General features: G+C 36.4%; 1 protein-coding gene across 4 annotated transcripts; it reads right to left on the bottom strand.

Moving 5' to 3' along the window:
- Positions 1-217: 217 nt before the first annotated feature.
- Positions 218-17149, bottom strand: LOC149844227 (sucrose nonfermenting 4-like protein). Of its 4 annotated transcripts, none has more exons than XM_090000431.1 (14): positions 16889-17149; positions 16071-16676; positions 14421-14508; positions 13806-13985; positions 13432-13566; positions 13262-13321; positions 10910-10999; positions 6289-6405; positions 2819-2963; positions 2562-2732; positions 2246-2309; positions 2025-2094; positions 713-830; positions 218-644 (listed from the first exon to the last, which is right to left on the bottom strand). In XM_090000431.1, exons 2-14 carry the CDS (start codon positions 16223-16225, stop codon positions 553-555), a joined length of 1485 nt encoding a protein of 494 aa, XP_089856557.1. In that variant the 5' UTR covers positions 16226-16676; positions 16889-17149; the 3' UTR covers positions 218-552. The 4 variants fall into 4 exon arrangements, with proteins under 4 accessions (XP_089856557.1, XP_089856556.1, XP_089856558.1 ...); XM_090000430.1 differs by having other exon boundaries at positions 2025-2118; positions 16868-17137; XM_090000432.1 differs by having other exon boundaries at positions 2025-2118; positions 14421-14530; positions 16889-17137.
- Positions 17150-18455: the final 1306 nt, after the last annotated feature.

The following is an 18455-nucleotide window of genomic DNA, read 5'->3' as shown; positions in this document are numbered from 1 at the left end:
GAACCACTCAGAGATGGGAAATAAGATGAGAAATAAAGAAAGAGTAAATTATAAAGCCACCCAACTTTTGGGTTATCACAGTCAGCTGCCTCCTTTTTGTGAATTCCCAAGGCAGAAAATAAAGTTTTGGCCAAAAAATGCACGACCTGTAAGGCATGAGTTTACCAACCATCAAATTTCTCCCAGAAATGCCAAAAAAGATCTTCAAGTGGGAAAATAATCCAAGAATGGAAAATTTTCTTAATTTCATGATCGTGTGACGAAGTACAAGATCATAAAATATGAAGGCCATTAGCATGGTAGCGCATCGATAATTTAAAAAGGCAATATCAAATCCCTGAATTCCAGCCTCAAGTTGAACCTGCATCCCAATAAAACAGGCTCTGAAACCAAGGACCATCCAATCAAAGACAATGTTGAGATCCATATTCAACCATGAAATTTAAGCTGCCCCCACTGGCACAAATAGCAGAGGCAAGTATTGAATTTTGTTTTCTTCAATTGCAAGGAGCACCAGCGATGCCTTAACAGCCACTTTGTGAAGCACGTCAGCTAGCCAAGCAAGAAGTTGAATACATCGCTCAATGACACAATGCCCTCAACCCGCTTGCTGCCAGCCTCCACAATGATTACTCGTCGAACCCCTAAGGAAGACAAATGGTCTTAAGATTTCAGCCTTTAGGCAAAATTTCACCATCATTTAAATGATTACCTGGATTAGCCAAGCGCTCCATGACTTTCTGAAGGGGGTCTGTCCGAAGACACATCTGACATCTCTGCCCATTAAAGAAGCTGTAGGGCGAATTCACATCTTGTCCTAATTGCAATGCCTGGAAAATTCCACTGAAATTAACCAAGTCTTCAAAATGGAAAATGACTACCAAACTAGGTTTCAAAAACAAGCCCCTGACTGCTTTTTCAGCAAACTCTTTAACTTTTCCTAATGCCCAAATACAACTATTTCTGTAATCGTGGCAACACATCAAATGGCCTGGTGTTATTAAGATTCTGAATCTTTACCCCATTATTACTCTTTTAAAGCCAGTCAGCTCATCAGGATTCAACAGAAACATAAGCAAGAAGAGGATGCATCAGCAAGGCAGATCCAGAAGAATTAAGTGGGTGTCTGGTGAGAGGTCAAGTTTCTTCCAAACAGGGAGAAGAAAAGCAGCAAACAAGGATAGAAAAGAAAACAGTGGAGCATATAGGAGAGAAGCAGAACTTGCTGACCATCAAATATAATAGGCTAGTAGAAGGAATTGTTGTGATCTAACAGCATCAATAGACTGTTGCTTATGTTGTATGCTATTGCTGTTATGAGGTAACCACTAATTCAAACAGCAAATAGAAAACGTTTCAAGTTTTTGGACGGATTAAGAACATAACATTCAGAGGAAATAAAGTGAACTGTGGCAGAATGACTCTCCTTTAAAAGATGGACCACATAAATATGCTTGGAAATGGCCATGCAAGCAGACGTTTTCCAAAGAACTATAGGTAATAATAAGTCTATAGGTGATGGTTTTTGTTTTTTCTTGTTGCTTCTTTTTAATGACTCCATTGGGAGTCTGACCAAAAAAGAGTTTCCATAGGAATTAAGGCTTCTTTTTTGAGTTGGAGCTGGAGAAGGGATACAACACTCGCTAGTGCAACCAAGTAACATGCCTCCACACTAGTCGCCAATGCAAGACAAAAAGCTTGCTGCCTTATGGGCTTGGCCTATGACAGTATTGTACTTTCATCACAAAAGAACATTCACCCATACTCAAGAGGTCCTCACATCAGAAAGAACCCTAGTAAAAAATCCAAAGATCGGAATTTCTGCAGCAACCACCCATGCGACATAGCCACTACCAACAACCTCCCATACAGACCCCTCAGGTTGCCTAACAGTCTGAGGCCTCTTGTGCGCTCAGGCAGTGTGGATATGACATAAGAGTGCAATCTAGAACAGAACATGAACAATTCATCAAATGAAAAAGAAATGGACGAATTAACAAATAAAATAAACAAATAGTAATTACCTGATGAATATTTGTTTCATCAAGGTGAATCTGTGCATAAGCTCTATCTTTTGCCAAGGCTGTTATATCACTGTCAGGGAAAAAGACATTATTTCTGGATGGAAACAGAATTTTAGTCATTTGATGGTCCATTCATAGAATGCTTTAACATCATATGTCTCGTAAAATTAGTATTTATAGATGGAATGAGAGGTTGCACATATGGTGAAAGAAAGATTTACCTTCTAGAATATATATCAACAAGAGAATTGTTATCATCAACTATAGGTATTGAACTAACTTCAGCTGCAAAGAGGCAAGGATCATGATCATAAATCTTCCAAGTAGTTGAAAATAGAATAAAAAATAAAAAATTAAAGGCCAGATAATTAAAACTTTTAGGAACTGAAGGCCAAGAAAGCATCTTCATGTCAGTCCCTGCTTGAGTTCCAAAATGTAAGGCATGTGAAAACCAGTGAAGAATAGAAATCCCATAACTGCAATTACCAGTAAGTTGTTTTGGCATGCACCTTTAGAAAAATGAGTAAAGGAACCTACCTTGGAGTAACAAAGATAGTGCAGAACTTAGTGATGCATTTGATTTGAGTGTGGCTAAATGGCGTTCATTTGATCCACCAATTGGAGCCCACGAACCCAAATTCATTGTGCAAATAGGTTGCTGTAGAATTGGTAGAGAACTGGATGAATGTCTAAAGTGCCTGCAAATACCTGGAATTTTTTCAATGGTGTAAATGTCAACAATAATTGCAGTAATGTCTTCAATCATAATCCAAAAAATACAGCACAAAGTTTACATTTCAGAATTCCTGAAAGTGATGCAATATGCAGCAATTGGGGGAAACACCCATCACGTGAAGAAGAATGGATTATAGGAACCGTAGCAACTTTGTTCTGTAAAATCTTTAAAGCTACATCCTTCAAAGAATCATAAGGACTTGCCTGCACATATCCGACTACTAATTAGAAGGTCACTGAAATATGAAGCGAAAGAGTACAATAAATAAAAAAAGGAGTAATAAGCAACATTTCAGTTGAACACAACACAATTTAAAAAATATATATACTGGAATAACTATAACTACGTAATAAAAAAAACTATAACTAGAACAGTAAAAAAAAACAAAGAAGAAATAAAATTGCACTATTAAAAAAAATCATAGAAGAAAGGAACCTAAGGACCAAAAGACCAACACATGAAAATGAAAGAAAAATGAAGTCATATTTTTCAACTCAAACACAAAAGTAAAAAGCATACAACATATTGTGCAATTAGAATAGGTAAACAAACAAGAAAATCCAGAATTATTATAAAGAAAAGTAGTAAAAGCAGTCTGAAATAAATAACAGCTTATCCCACCAAATAATGGTGTGCACTAGATAAGGATTTCGGAAACAGGTGACTATCAGTTCAGTAGCAGATGTCTCAGCAAGGCTATTATTCTTAAAAGAGTTTCTTATCTCCAATTTGAAGAGTGGAATGACGACTGTCCAAATAGAGCTATGCCTGAGTTTAATTAGAATGACTGATGACTTTCAATGCCCAATCAGTCGGTTTTCTTTAGAGAGGAAGTCACCCAATGTGAAACTAGCTAAATGCAAAACCCATGAAATTATGAGTAGATTTTGAAGTATATTCCAGCATTTTAATTAATGATAAGATGTTCACTTGTTCAGTAAATGAAAGAACAAGAACAAGACCAAGCTAAAGGACACAAAGAGGCCATCTGCACAAAATTAAATAAAATAAAGATTACCAATGGACTGTTAAAATCCTCCGCTGAACAACATGAATCCGCAATGTACAGTACAGGAGGTGGGAGAGATAGGAAATGATCATCAAGATCAATAGCCTCTAGAGAGAACTAGGCCAATCTCTCACATCTAGGAAAAAAAACTTTAAATATAATAATGCAAGAGACAGCCCTGAGCGGAACACCTAGACAAAGCTCCCGAGCATTTAAAGATGTACCATATCACACTTTGTAGTATTTATGCTAAACCCAAAAGAATGGTCTTAATTCCCCAAAGATATAAATGACTGTCTCTGCAACCATTCAGAGGCAAGACAAAAATCAGATCCATCAAATATCAGAAGCACAATCAGTGTTATAAAAAATGTGCCTTGAGGAGCAAAAGGGGAGGCCCTTTGTGCCTCAAGGCGTAAAAAAATTAATTTTTTTTACAACAAGATTTCTGAGGCATAATCAACAAGATTTTTGTAGGTTAATCTCATATATTTTCCAGTTATTTCAGTTATGTAATCAGTTTCGTAGTATATTACTATATTTTAACTTTTGTTGGTTAATCTCGTATATTTTTCAGTTATTTCAGTTATGTAATTAGTTTCTTAATATATTTTAACTTTTCTTGGTTAATCACATATATTTTCCACTTATGTAATCAGTTTTTTAGTTACCTTTATATGCTAATCTCATATTTTTTAGAATAATCTCATATATTTTAACTTTTGTAGGTTAATCTCATATTTTCCAGTTATTTCAGTTATGTAATCAGTTTCTTAGTATATTTTATCTTTTGTTGGTTAATCTCGTGTATTTTCCAGTTATGTAATCAGTTTTTAGTTACTTTTATATGTTAATCTCATATTTTTTAGAATAATCTCATATATTTTAACTTTTGTTGGTTAATCTCATATATTTTCCAGTTATTTCAGTTATGTAATTAGTTTCTTAGTATATTTTAACTTTTGTTGGTTAATCTCGTATATTTTTCAGTTATGTAATCAATTTTTTAGTTATTTTTATATGTTAATCTCATATTTTTTAGAATAATCTCATATATTTTAACTTTTGTTGGTTAATCTCATATATTTTCCAGTTATGTGATCCGTTTCTTATTTTATTTTATCTTTTGTTGGTTAATGTCATATATTTTCCAGTTATGTAATCATTTTTTTAGTTACTTTTATATGTTAATCTCATATTTTTTAGAATAATCTCATATATTTTCCAGTTATTTCAGTTATGTAATCAGTTTTCTAGTATATTTTAACTTTTTTGGTGAATCTCATATATTTTACAGTTATGTAATCAGTTTTTAGTTACTTTTATATGTTAATCTCATATTTTTTAGTACTTATTTGAGATTTTCTATGTCTTATTGGTTGTTATTTCATCAATAAAGCATTTCTTTATTTATTTGTATTTTTAGATAATTTTTTATAATTTTTTTAAAGTTATCAAAAAAATTTGAGGCTTACGCTTTACGCCTCGCCTCAGTTTTTGGTAGAGCGCCTCGCTACGCCTCAACGCTTTTCACAACACTGAGCACAATCAATGTCAAACCCAAGTTCAAGCACAGGACTAGAGGAAAGAAATGCAAAAAAAGTTCCAAATGAATATATCAAGAAGACAAAAAACACAAACATAGATAACAGGTAGACCTGCAAAAAGATATCTAACTTCAAATCTAAGCAAAATGCTTATGAACTAAAGGCAATAAGCAGGTAAGATACATCACAAAAGATCAAAACCCCAAGTTCCACATTCTCGCTAATATTCATGTGAAGGATTAGTTTTCAACCTTCCAGGAAATTTAACAAGGAATAAAAAAGCATGAACCACCTGTGTGAGGAAAGCCCACCACTTCAAGTAACTAACGGAAGCATCCAAACAAGAAGTTCTCAACTCATCAGATATATCAAAACTAAAAGACGCTAGACATTTCCAATGTGATTTTCATATAAAGTAAAGCAAGAGCATACCATCCAAATCCTAAAATCTTTCTTCCATTATATTTTCATAGTTAATTGATAAAACATCTGTTCTACGCCCCAGAATTGCAAGGATTATACTACCAGGGCAGGAACAAATTCATAGGCCAATCTTTATTGTGGCTTGAAGCTTCTTTGGCTTGATAAACAATAGTTTAACTAGATTATATGCTAAAGTTCAATAGTAGACTATAAGATGTGCACTCCACTACACTCCATAACAAAGAAGAAATAGTAGAGAAGGTTACATAATCAGAAAACAGGCGATCCATGGCAAACTAAATTTTTGTTTTGGGCTGAACTGCTGAAGCAGATGAGTCACTCAATGCCAAGAGAAAAAAAATTCAATGGTGAAACTGAAGAATATGCAGGTTAAAAATTGCAGTATCTTGAAGCAAATTTGACATAACTCACACAAGCTGAGACAAAATACAATTGGCAAGAATATATTTGGTGGTCCAAGATAGAAAATGAACAAGGGTACAACAAAGGGAGAAAATTTTTATTGAATGCAAAGATGGAAACTCTCACATGAACAAGTGGTCTTCGAACAGTTTTCCTGTGGAGATGCAATTTATCTTCCTTCCAAGCAGATATTGTATGAGTCTCAAGCTCTTCTTCTGTCAGTATTGACCCATGGTTTCCAAGCTGCACCAAGAAAACATTAGAGAGGATTATAACCAAATGCAACTAATGAACTTCAGACACTGCAGTAATACAGCTCTCTAGATAGATTCCCTCCTTCATCACCTATCATCAAGCTTACAACACATTACAATATCTATTATTTCTTTTTGTTAGTACTCAATGCATATTACAGCATCGAATATCTTGGAAAGTCACTTTATCAAATGATGCTCCCAAGACTCTAAACAGGCAACTATTTACAAAAGAGTGACCAAGAAAACCCCGAGCATGGCCAGCTGAAAGCACTCTGATTAAGCATGTCATAGCTAGTATTCCTTCATATTCAAATCACAATTTTTTTCAATATCCCAAAAATTTTTGTAGGGAAAATATCCCAAGGAAAATTAGAAAGACGATAACTAAGATCATCAGATATTTCTTATCAAGGGGGTTAAACAACACTAGAGGAGGCAGTTTAGTGAATTAGAACTAGGTTATATGGTTACTTGATTTGGGAGGTCAAGGCATCAGAAGACTAGGTCAAATGAATAAGGACCTCCTAACAAAGTCCTGATAAGCATGTGGAAAACAGGTTCGGGAGGGGATGATTTCCTGTTCTTAAAGAACCTAAAGCAGATATAAAGGCTGAATTGGGGAGGAGAATTTCTTAACTATTCTCAAAACATAAATGGTGCCATTAATATACTTTGACTGAGAAGTTTCCAGTACCTTTCAGAATTGCTAAAGACATGAACAAGAAATTAATTTTTGGCCACAGGGTGAGAGGGATGGAAGTCAACTTTCAAAGAAACTTCAAGAACAGTGATTTTGATAATTGGACTATTGACTTCATAATGGAAGCCAGGAAGGAGGATGATCAAATTGTTCGAAGGTGCAGCAAATCATGCCTATTTATCATTTAAAGCTCTTCACAAATCCCAGATTGAACCTGGTGTGGCATTTCTTTCCAAGGAAACCATATGGAACTTCAGTCCCCATTGAAAGATCAAAAGTTTTCACTTTGCTGATTCCCATAGTTAAGACCAGAGTTACTGGAAGCTTCTTAGATAGGTGGGAAGCTCGCTTCTCAGAAACTCGCTTCGGACAGGCGATACTCCTCGCTTCCGAAACTTGATGAGAACCTCGATTCCCCCATGCTTCTCCTACGCTTTCCACACACTTTATCTATTCTTCTTATCTATGTAACAGGGATTCGGCTAGCAGTGGGTCATTTTGGTCCATTTTTTGGATTTTTTTTTAAAAATTGCCCTATGAAATGGGCTGCGGAATTTAAAAAAAAATCTTCAGCCCCCCCCCCCCCCCCCCCCGGACCCACGCCGGGAGGAGCCCCCGGACCCCCCTTCCTGCAAGGGCAAAAACAATGAATCAGGCTCCACAACTCATCACTTTCATCTTTGCGGACAACCATAAAAGATAAAAAAATGGTAAAAAGCAAGTTGGGCACACATTCAGATATACATCTAAAAAAAATCAATGCCTCTCCAAACATAAAACAAAAGGCTTCTCATGAAGAGGGATCAGTCTAGGAAGTTAATAAGTGTGTTGACTTCCATAGCCATCTGCAGGTGTTAACACATGACCATAAAATACACCCTTGAAGTTTAAAAATGACTTGGCGGTTCTATGCATTAATGGACACCAGTAGCTATTTTTGCAATTTTGTGTAAAAATAAGTTACACACTTATTAGTTGTGCATTCAAAATGCACAATTATTAATATGTTTTCCTAATAAAAATTACTAAAATGTCCATAATTGTGACAATTAATACACCTAATCACCATATCAATTTTTAAATTTGTTAGGGGCATAAAATTGTGGTGAACGTGCTAACATGCATAAATGTCATGGACCTTAACAGCTATCATACATTCATACATATACACTATACATGATATATATATATATATATATATATATATATATATATATATTTACATTTTTGCCTTTGCCGCACCCCCGCACCCGGGTTTTTTGGAAGTGCCGAATCCCCGCACCCATGTGACATAGCTTCTTATATGTTCTCTTACAACTTTTCATGTTTTTTATGTGTTTTCTCTCACTCTTCTCACTTACTTCCATGTGCTTTCTCTAAATTGGTAGTTATCATTTTTAGATTTTGTTAAAAATTTAATTCTTATACTAAAACTAAAAGTCATAAAATTTAATATTAGTCACTTTTATTTTAGTTTTTATTTGAGTTTCATTTTGATTCTCATTCAATTCTTATATTTCTTTTTTTTTATTCATTGCTTCCTGCTTCCTATACATTTTAAAATGCATAGCTTCTCGCTTCCGCTTCCCGTATCGTTTTCCGCTTCCGCTTCCTAGTCTGACAACCTTAGTTAAGACACATACCCAAAATAACATTACAAAGAAAGGTCTAGAGTATTGGTTGATGTATTATGTCTAGCTGTAAGAAATAGCCAAATAATCAACTAAGCGCCTGCTTTGGTACATTTCCTTCTTCCAAGACCTATTTGGATTAGTTCATGTAAGTACTTCTTTGGGATCAAATAATTGCATTAGAGATTGCCAATACTATCAAGACTTGTATGAGTAAAAGATGGTGGTTTGTATGGAAGTGATGGCTATTGTAGCCTTGATGGTTTTTTCTGTTAGAAGGGGATGGTCAAATCTTTTGTATGGAAGTGATGGCTATTGTAGCCTTGCTGGTTTTTTCTGTTAGAAAGGGATGGTCAAATCTTTAGGGATTATTTCTCCAGGCTAAATACCATTCATCATGAAATTGAGTAATATATCACTGAATGTTCAATAGAAAAACGGCCTCCACCTGATTATCTTGGATGGTTCATCTGAGATTGGCAAACAAATTTCTCACTTGACTTTAGTTTATGTGCTTTCTACTAATAAATTTTTTGCTTCTCAAAAAATATATTATGAGATGTCAACAAAAAACTTTAACATCATTATCACTATGAGTGAGTGTCTAAATTCTTTGTCATGGAGATACAGGTACAACCCAACATGCAACACAAGTACTAAGCACATATTCACAAATCTTTCAGGAAAAAAGGACACGAGCACACAGATTTTTTAAATTTTTTAATCAATAATTTTTTTTAAATATTATTAAGGTTATTATACAAAAAACATTGAAATAATATCCGTATGAGCCAGTGTCTGGTCATGTCACCAGGGTACACCACCAAAATGGTGTATCCCAGTGACATTGATATGGACCAAGATTGGACATCAAACTAGAGTTGAGGATGTCAGGCAATTCAAGGATTGCTACCAGCTCAAGCAACTCAGCAAGTCCACCAAGGTGAAAAAGGGATGTAAAGGGATCGGACTAGGTTTGGATTTAGGTAATACTAAGTACGACTAAATCTGATGCACGTATTTGGATTTGGACTCAAACTCATGGTCAAATCACTCCAACTGAATTTGACTCCAATTGAAACTGCAACATCCAAATCTGACCCGAAATTGGAACTGTTGTTGGATTTGGTCAACTTCGAGTCATGTATAAACTTATCTGCTACTTTCCCAGTATAAATATTGTAACATCTTTTCTTATTGTTGCTTTCCAACTTGGCAGCAGGCTGTAAAGATATTATTGATTTGTGCTTGACCTTAGAACAAGCTGACACCAGGTATGCCCTCCAAACACCAAATGTGAGGTTCACATATCATATATATATATATAGTCACCGATATCACCAATATTTTGAAAATATTGCTATATTAGCGATATTTCAAGGTCTGCCAATATTTTCAAAAAAAAAATCTTTCTTGTATGTTTTAAGTATCTTTTTTTCTTTCTTTTATATTATAAAACTTTTCCAATTGTTTCTTTATATTTTTTCAAGAAAAATACTATAAAACCTATTATTTTGTTTTTTTATCACATTATATTTTTCAAAAATTAATACTTTGATATTTTCCCAAGATTTTTTCGAGAAAAACAACCTTTTGAAAAAAAAACACTCCCCAAAAAGACCTTACTGAGAAGAATACTGCTGACTATGATATATATGTATGCATGTATGTATTATAAGAATTCAATCAGATCAGAGTGACAAGCCAAACCTGAATCTGATCATATTCTAATATATTAAACTGAATCCAACACAAACAGTTGGATTTAAGTTTCTTTAGCAATCCCAACTAAACAGATCCAATTTTGTCAGATATCTGACCCAAACCCACATGTTTGACATACCTAAAGATTCATAATTCTAATCACAGAGTCGGATAAGGCCATGTCAACACACCCAAGTTCCAAGCCAGATCTTTACATTGGCAACATATTAAGCAGTTGCACAAGACACATAATCTCCATCAAAATATGCAGCATATAACAAGGTTTCCTGATGGATATTTCCAAACATGACACAATTTGCATACCATGGATAAGACCATGACTAAAATAACTCCATCAAAATAATCCCCCTTTCAAAGTGAAAGGACAAAATATAGCCATAAGAAAAGAAGAAGATTCAAACAAGAGAAAATAGAAAAAAATAATTTATGCTTACTTCTCTTAAAATTAGAATGAAGTCTAATGCACTTATCACCCCTACAAACTGTCCTCTGTAGAAGTCCCAAAGAGGAGCTACAGGAATTCCCTGTAACATTATATTAAAAAAATTTAATGCTCAGATGAGAGAGAGAGAGAGAGAAGCTTAAAAGCAATTCATCAAGCATTATACAAGTAAAGCAAAAACTAGAAAGAAACTTCATATAAAAAATACTTCACACAATAGGTGACACCAGATTATGATTATAGAACCACAGATTCCAGCGCAACATTTTTCCTTTTCATTCTGAACAATATCGTCCAAATTTTCCTCCGTTATCTTGCGTTCTGTTCTCTTGATCATCCTGACGTGGCTTAGGAAAATGAGCTTCAATTTTCTGGGCAGCCTAATTTTCTGATTGGCGAGCAAGAACGATGCTAGAACAAGCTTCAAGTTGCCCTCACAAAGTGGTCAAGAACCAGTCAAACCATGCCAACCTACTGAGATTGCACCTCTTTTACCAGATGCTTTCTTTTTCTCCTTTTCAATCAAGCAAAAAAACCAATAACCCTTTTTCGGTTTTTCCCAATATTAAGATTTTAAGCTCGATTGCAAGAAGACCAATGACTAAAAAGCTCCACAACAATTTGTTTAAAATGCCCCAATCTTTATGAGCAATTAAAATCAGATCTAGATATTAGCTTGTTAGACATCAATGGTATTGGTACAGATTTTTTATAATTACTACTTGTACAATATTTGCATATCTATGTAACATAGGCTCACCTAAGAGGCCCCCCACACCCGCGTTGAAGCGACATGATGGGGGTGTAGCACCTGGTGCGGCAGGACATGGGCCTTGCAGCACTAGGTACGGTCAACCGCACCAAAGCTTATTTTTGTCCAAAAAAAATGGACTCAGTCAACTCTGACAGTCCATTTTTTGGTTAAAAGTAAAAAAAAATAAAAAACAAAAAGGAGGGTGGGAGAATTTAGGGTATGATTTTCACCCCCATCCGACACTGCTCTTCCTCCTCCGTTTATGCACCCTTGCCCTCCGATGCTGCTCCTCCTCCTTTGCTTACACCACCCTTCCCCTCCCGACTCTCTCTCTCCTTTTTCTTCTTCTTCCTCCTCCTCTCCTTCTTCTGCCTCCTCTTTTTCCTCCTGTGCTACTCCCTCCTCCTCCCCCACTTTCCTCTGCCTCTTTTCTCCACGCTGATACTCTCTCTCTCTCTCTCTCTCTCTCTCTCTCTCTCTCTCTCTCTCTCTCTCTCTCTCTCTCTCTCTCTCTCTAAATTTTTATACAACCTTATAACATCTGGCACAAACAAGCAGCCAGGTGTTACAAATCTGAATGATACGTGGGTTGGACCAGGCCTGGATCTGGATCATACCTGGGTCACGACTCACACCAGGCTTGGACTGACCCAGATCTGAACCAGGACTAGATCTGTTTATACCCAGGTCTAATCCAGACTTGGGTCGAAGCAACTCAGATCTGAACCAGATCAGGATCTATTTTGGCTCAGCTCTGAGTCAGACCTTGGTCAAACTAAACTCAGACTGACCAATAAATAAATAAATTATATACATACCCCCTTCCTACACCCAAGTTTTTTGAAAATGCCGTATAGCCGCACGCACACCCGCACCTATGTGACATATTTGTGTATTATATAATAAAACTATATAACCATATTGTTCGAGCCTAAGCAATCTTTGACCTGTCAATCACCCTGAACCCTTTTACAGTTTAGCATTTAAATCCCATGTCTATGACATGCGCTCAAGTCCACATTTTACCAAAACAATCTTAGCTACCATGAATCTCTCTCAACTTCTAAAAGCCACCACTCTTGGTGATGCAGCCTGGTGGTAGATCAACAATCTCTAAAATTGAACTAACAGGACACGTTAACCAAACCCTTGAAAATTGTTTGGAGGCAAGCAAAATTGGCCGTGATCAGAATTTTGCAAAAATTGATAAGAGGCCAACAAGAACATGACAGGTTTGAATATCTTTGATGTGTTTGTCTCATGGAGACACCACAGAAGAGTATAGCAACAATTTACTCATTCCTTCATTCAATCTGCAATCATAATACATAATAATCAGAAGAGCACTGTAGTTTTTCCCTCTTTCTTTTTATCTGTTTACTTAACTATCTTTTATCTGTATTACTTCACATAGTTAAAACTGTTATGACCATGTCTAATCACTTTTCATCAGGCTAAAAACAAAAAAGAACAGAAAGATTCTTTATGTAAAAGGGATGGATGACTGAAGCAGCTATAGATTACAAATTCATATTTGGGTTAGACAGATGGTATATTTTTTTTCATCTGCAATAAGACATGAGAACATACCTGTTCATAAAGGATATGGAATGCTTGTTTCACAGGCAGGTTAACATCCAATGCAATCACCTAAAGAATGCCTTAGTTGTATCAGAAAGAGAAATACACATTGGTGCAGGAAACAAATATCAAGTGATTACTGCACAATGGTTCAAAAAAGGCGGGTGAGGAATGCAAACCTTGCCTGACTCAGGCATCAACTCATATGCAGTATGAGCAGATAAGAATGCAGATATTCGATGGCGTGATACATTTATATCAGTGTCTGACATTCTCAACATTGGCTCTGGCAGAGCACCATCTGACAATGTGACCTGTTTGGTGTTACAGGAATAGTCATGAAGACAATTAAAACAGCTCAGTCCAGTAAACTTGAAAGTGTACTGCCCGACAAAGGGAAGTCATTGGAAACCAAAGCGTGGACTGAACTTTACATCTTCAGAAGAATTTTGAACAAAAACAAACTAATCACACAGCCAACTGTGAGAATCCACAAGGAATTGGTGTAAAGAAACAGTATTTTAACAAATAGAAAGAAAAGAAAGAAACTTACTACACGATCAAAAGTTTCGTTATCCACATCCATGTTCACTCTAGAGCCAGTAGTCTCCAGGCTCAATAAAACTGGGTCCGGTTCCCTGGTGACCGTGACAGTGTTCACTATTCCATAAGTCCCACTAGTGCATGGCTGATGTTCATCATGACGCCATTCCCCATCAACAAAAAATTTATACTGCAATCAGAAAAATAGAAAAAACACAAGCATTCTAAGTGTGTCACATATAAGATAAACGGGAACTATGTAATCCAGAGAAGGGGAGGGGAAAAAAAGGAAAAGATAGCTACTAAAATTGCATCCTTTAATGCATGAGAGGTTGGAGGAGGGGAAAATAGTTGCTCAAGCTCCTAAATCTCACCATGTTAACAAATTACTACAAGGGAAATACAGGAATTTCTATTTATTTATGAGAACAAAATTTCAATACATTTATGTAAACAACACTCCATTTGCCGGATAACATCCTCCATAAAATATACCCAATTATGCTAGAATGCATTCATATGTAAATTACTTAGATTCAAACAGCATTAAGCCCACCAATTACCCTAGAATACAAAGTTACAAACAAACGATACCATTATGCATATCAGAGGAACAGATACTGACCTGATGATATCCAGGAATCACACTGCAGATAACCTGAAATACAGTAGGACAACCCTCCATTGGGGACATCGATATAGGCTCAGACCACCTACGAGGGGAAAACAAGAACACTGTAAGCATGTTAACAAAAAGGGTTAGCACTCTTAACACCTCTCAGTTTCCATACAAGAAAAAATTAGAAAACTGTTGCATCAAATTCTTTCAAACTTCATTGATCAGACTCCTATGATGCACTAAGTAGTTCACAATCAACTACTGAGAAAATGCAACATGGTCCACAGGTACTGGGTCAAATGACACTTTACAGACTCACAACCAGGCAAAAAAACACATCAACACTGAATTGAGAACCACAGAAAATCTGAAGCCAAAACTGAAAAATAAGCAGTATAAAAGTACAAAGAATTGTGAGAACATATATATATAGATAGGTATGCATGTATGCATGTACTTGAAAAATTGGTAGGTGTTGCACCTGCATATGACGACCCTGTACCATCCAATCAAATTATCATAGTAAAAAAAAACTACAGATGTGATCCACGTGGTTTGTTTAGTAACTAACAGGTTTTATACCATGTGATAAGGAGAATATCCAAAGATTTAAAAACTCAACAGCCCATAATGTATATGACTCTAAAAATTGTGATCTTTTTCTGAATGTGATCCCAAGTGAATAAATCATGTTGAGAACACTATGGGTCAGACTGAATGAAATAACGGTTATTAACTTGGTAAAAAATCAGTGTGATGCACATCTTAACTGACACACAACTCTCTCTCTCTCTCTCTCTCTCTCTCTCTCTCTCTCTCTATATATATATATATATATATATATATATATATATATATATATATATATATATATATATATATGACATAATGCAAGTATAAGGAAGTAGGAAGAGGAAGACCATTGAAGGCTTAGGGTGCATTTATTTAACAGTAAAACATGAGAAAACTACCCATTTTCACATGAAAAATGCCTGTTTTCTCATGTAAAACAGAACTCATCAAAATTGTGGGACAGTCAATGGGCTTTGTGTTTCCTGTTATCCAACCCTTTCCTACGAAATTTGAATTACTTCTCCCCCTGGGCAGTGTTTTCTCATGTTTCTTTCTCACAATGCATCCCTTCACAAGTGTCATGACAGTTTCTTTTTGGTGGACCCAGTCGTAGGACCATTTTCTCAGGTAGCATGTAACCATCACTCAAAAATTACTTTCATATTGAAATGATTTTCACACGATTTTAGTAACATAAAAAAATAAAATCATGTGTATGAAACAAACGGGCTCTTAGAGAGAGGCAGTGAGAGGTTATATGAACAATTATGAAGCGAGTAGACTTGTAGCTCTAGATAAGAATGAATGCGAAAAGAAGATTTGTGATAATATACATATAGGGGTTTCATATGTACAGAAAGATAATGTTTGTTGGTTGGTTTGACAGTGCTTCACACCCACAAAGAAGGCGAGATATGTCTGAACCTAAGATTAGAAAGGGAAGTACATATATATTCCGGGCGAGTGCGAATGCATGACAACATGGATACCAATGGGCATGTTTGCTACTTTACATGTATAAAACCACACATCAAAGTAGAATATCAGAATAGAACAGAGAAGAAGGAAGAAGAGAGATCTCACCTTGTGAAAGAGCCGGTGAGGTAAACACGCCTGCCACCATATGGCCACACAAATCGCATAGGAACCGGTGAAACCGCTGCCACTCCGCTGGTTTCCGGCATCGAGTCTGCCATCCCAGAGGAGAACATCTTCTCGGGCCTCTGAAAAAATTGCATATAATGCGTCTGTCACACAAAACCAGAGAATCGGAAGCCTTTAACTGTGCCTCTTCGAAGCTCAATATACCACTCTAGGCAGAAATACCAATCACGGAATTCACAAACACCCCAAGAAGCCCGTCAAGGTAGATCACCCTCCTCTAGTGCAGGCCCTCGCCCATAGAAGGATAGACAATTCGCGTTGTTTCCGTCAACAGGGATCCTCCACATTACGGTAGAGGACCCCTCAATGATCCCCCGTTCCCTTCGGAACCATCGAAAAACTGTCAAAAAACAACTACCCGACCAACGAAACGATCGAAACCAACTTCACATCATCTACTGCATCGAAAATCGCCAACTCAAAACCTAAAATCCCCAAAGAACTTCCCCGACCCACAATTCTGCAGCAGCCACAGAACGAGCTCCCAAGATCAGACCCCCCGGATTCGCCCCGAAAATCAACCTCCTGCAACAACACCCAAATCCATAAACACGCGAAGAAATGCAAACCCAACAATTTACCAACGCAACGCAGTGAACCAATCCACCCATTGCCACAAACAACCCCCCAAAAAGCCCTAATTCCGACTCAAACGAAACCCTAACTCCAGATTAGAAAACAAACACCATCACAGATTCAAAGCAGATCAAACAAACCAAAAGAACAGGAAAAATTACGCAGAAATTCACTGATTATGCCCCGACTACCGCTCATCGCGACAGATCTCCGCCGCTCCAAGATCGAAACTTCGTCGTCCTCGCGAAACCCTCGATCCCTTTTGAGGGAGAACAGGGAAGAGAACGGATTCTTAATTTAATTGATTCATTAAAATAATATGAAAAACACGTATATATATATATATATGAGGAGACGAAAAGCGGAGAAAAAAAAAAGGATGGAGAAGAAATTTAGATGAAAAAGAGGAATATTTTTGGGAGAGAGAGAAAAGAAGGGGCTTGGAAGGGAAATAAATAGGGTTTCGGAAGAACGGGCAGCGGGCAGGGGTTCGGTTCGGGGCTGGAAGGTTATGGGCAGTGGGTGCGGATCGCTTCGAGCCTCCGGCGCATCGATACGCGCCGTGGGTGCGGGCGGTCTCGCCGTGGTGGGCTCAGCTCGGCTGACAGATGTTCCTGGGCAGGATGAGGGCTCGCCCTTCACTTGCATGAATGTCGATGGATCGGATAAAATCGGACGTCCGTCCCGGAATCCGATTCAGTAGCCAAATTCAGATCGCACTAATAATGGGATCCAGAATCAGTATTGAGTTTTGCATCAGAGTCTGGATTTGAATCCAACTAAGATCTGAAACCGATTATGTGTAAATATCGGGTTTTAAGCGAACTAATCCCATCCGACTCTGAATTTGAATCCAAACCCAATTATATCTGATCCGATTAGGTCATACTTGGTAATGGCTAAATATGACCCATACATCCATATTCACTTGTCCGGGCTCACGGGGTTGGTTCGTATCAGATTCAGATCGGGTTTCATCAAATCTTCTTCGTGAATCAGATCTCAAAATTGGACAAAATCCAGATGAAAGATCACTCAGTTTACTCTGCTAAGTTGTTTAATGTGGACTAACATGCGCTATCGGATTCGGGCAAATGTTGGGTCCCAGTATATATAGGTCATAGCAGTTTGGTTCAGGTCTATAAGTAGTCTGGATAGGGTTAATTTGTGTAGATAACTAGTGTTTAATAAAGATGATGTAAAAATTTTAGTTGGGTAATATAAAAAAATCGAGAGATATTATACGCACATAGGATACAAATGGATTCGGGTATAGATTTATTTATTTTAAAGGTGATTATATATATATATATATATAGAGAGAGAGAGAGAGAGAGAGTAATGGGTCTGTGTTAAACCACATTTTAAATGGGTTTTTCGGTCTTCCTCCACCGTGCTTTTTATGATCCACAACTGGATCATGTGTTTTCCATGCAAAAAATGATGTTTGGAGCCTCTAAAATTTATAAAGATTTTGGACCGTTTATTTTTCAAACTGTATAAAAACCCACCGATGTGTTGGAATCAAACGCTTCTTTCCTCTAAAATCAAGTACATAGATGACATCTGTACGGTCATAATTTAAAAATAAAATAAAAAAAAGCTCAAAAACCCATTTAGCATGCGGTTTAGCACCATATATATATATATATATATATATATATATATATATATATATATATATATATATATATATATATATATATATATATATATATATATATATAT

This window comes from Nuphar pumila, chromosome 3, assembly GCF_984573655.1.
Source record: "Nuphar pumila chromosome 3, dmNupPumi1.hap1.1, whole genome shotgun sequence".
Classification (NCBI taxonomy): Eukaryota; Viridiplantae; Streptophyta; class Magnoliopsida; order Nymphaeales; family Nymphaeaceae; genus Nuphar; species Nuphar pumila.
Note: the sequence above shows the minus strand (reverse complement) of the source record. Positions and strands in the feature narration are given on the sequence as shown.

What these genes read in the sequence shown, in the direction of transcription:
- LOC149844227 (XM_090000430.1), bottom strand. Translation starts at nt 16,225, where the DNA reads ATGCAATTTTTTCAGAGGCCCGAGAAGATGTTCTCCTCTGGGATGGCA. An exon ending in ACGAAACTTTTGATCGTGTA is followed by an intron (nt 13,567 to 13,805) that starts GTAAGTTTCTTT and finishes AACACCAAACAG; the next exon opens with GTCACATTGTCAGATGGTGC. An exon ending in GGAGCGCTTGGCTAATCCAG is followed by an intron (nt 645 to 712) that starts GTAATCATTTAA and finishes TGTCTTCCTTAG; the next exon opens with GGGTTCGACGAGTAATCATT.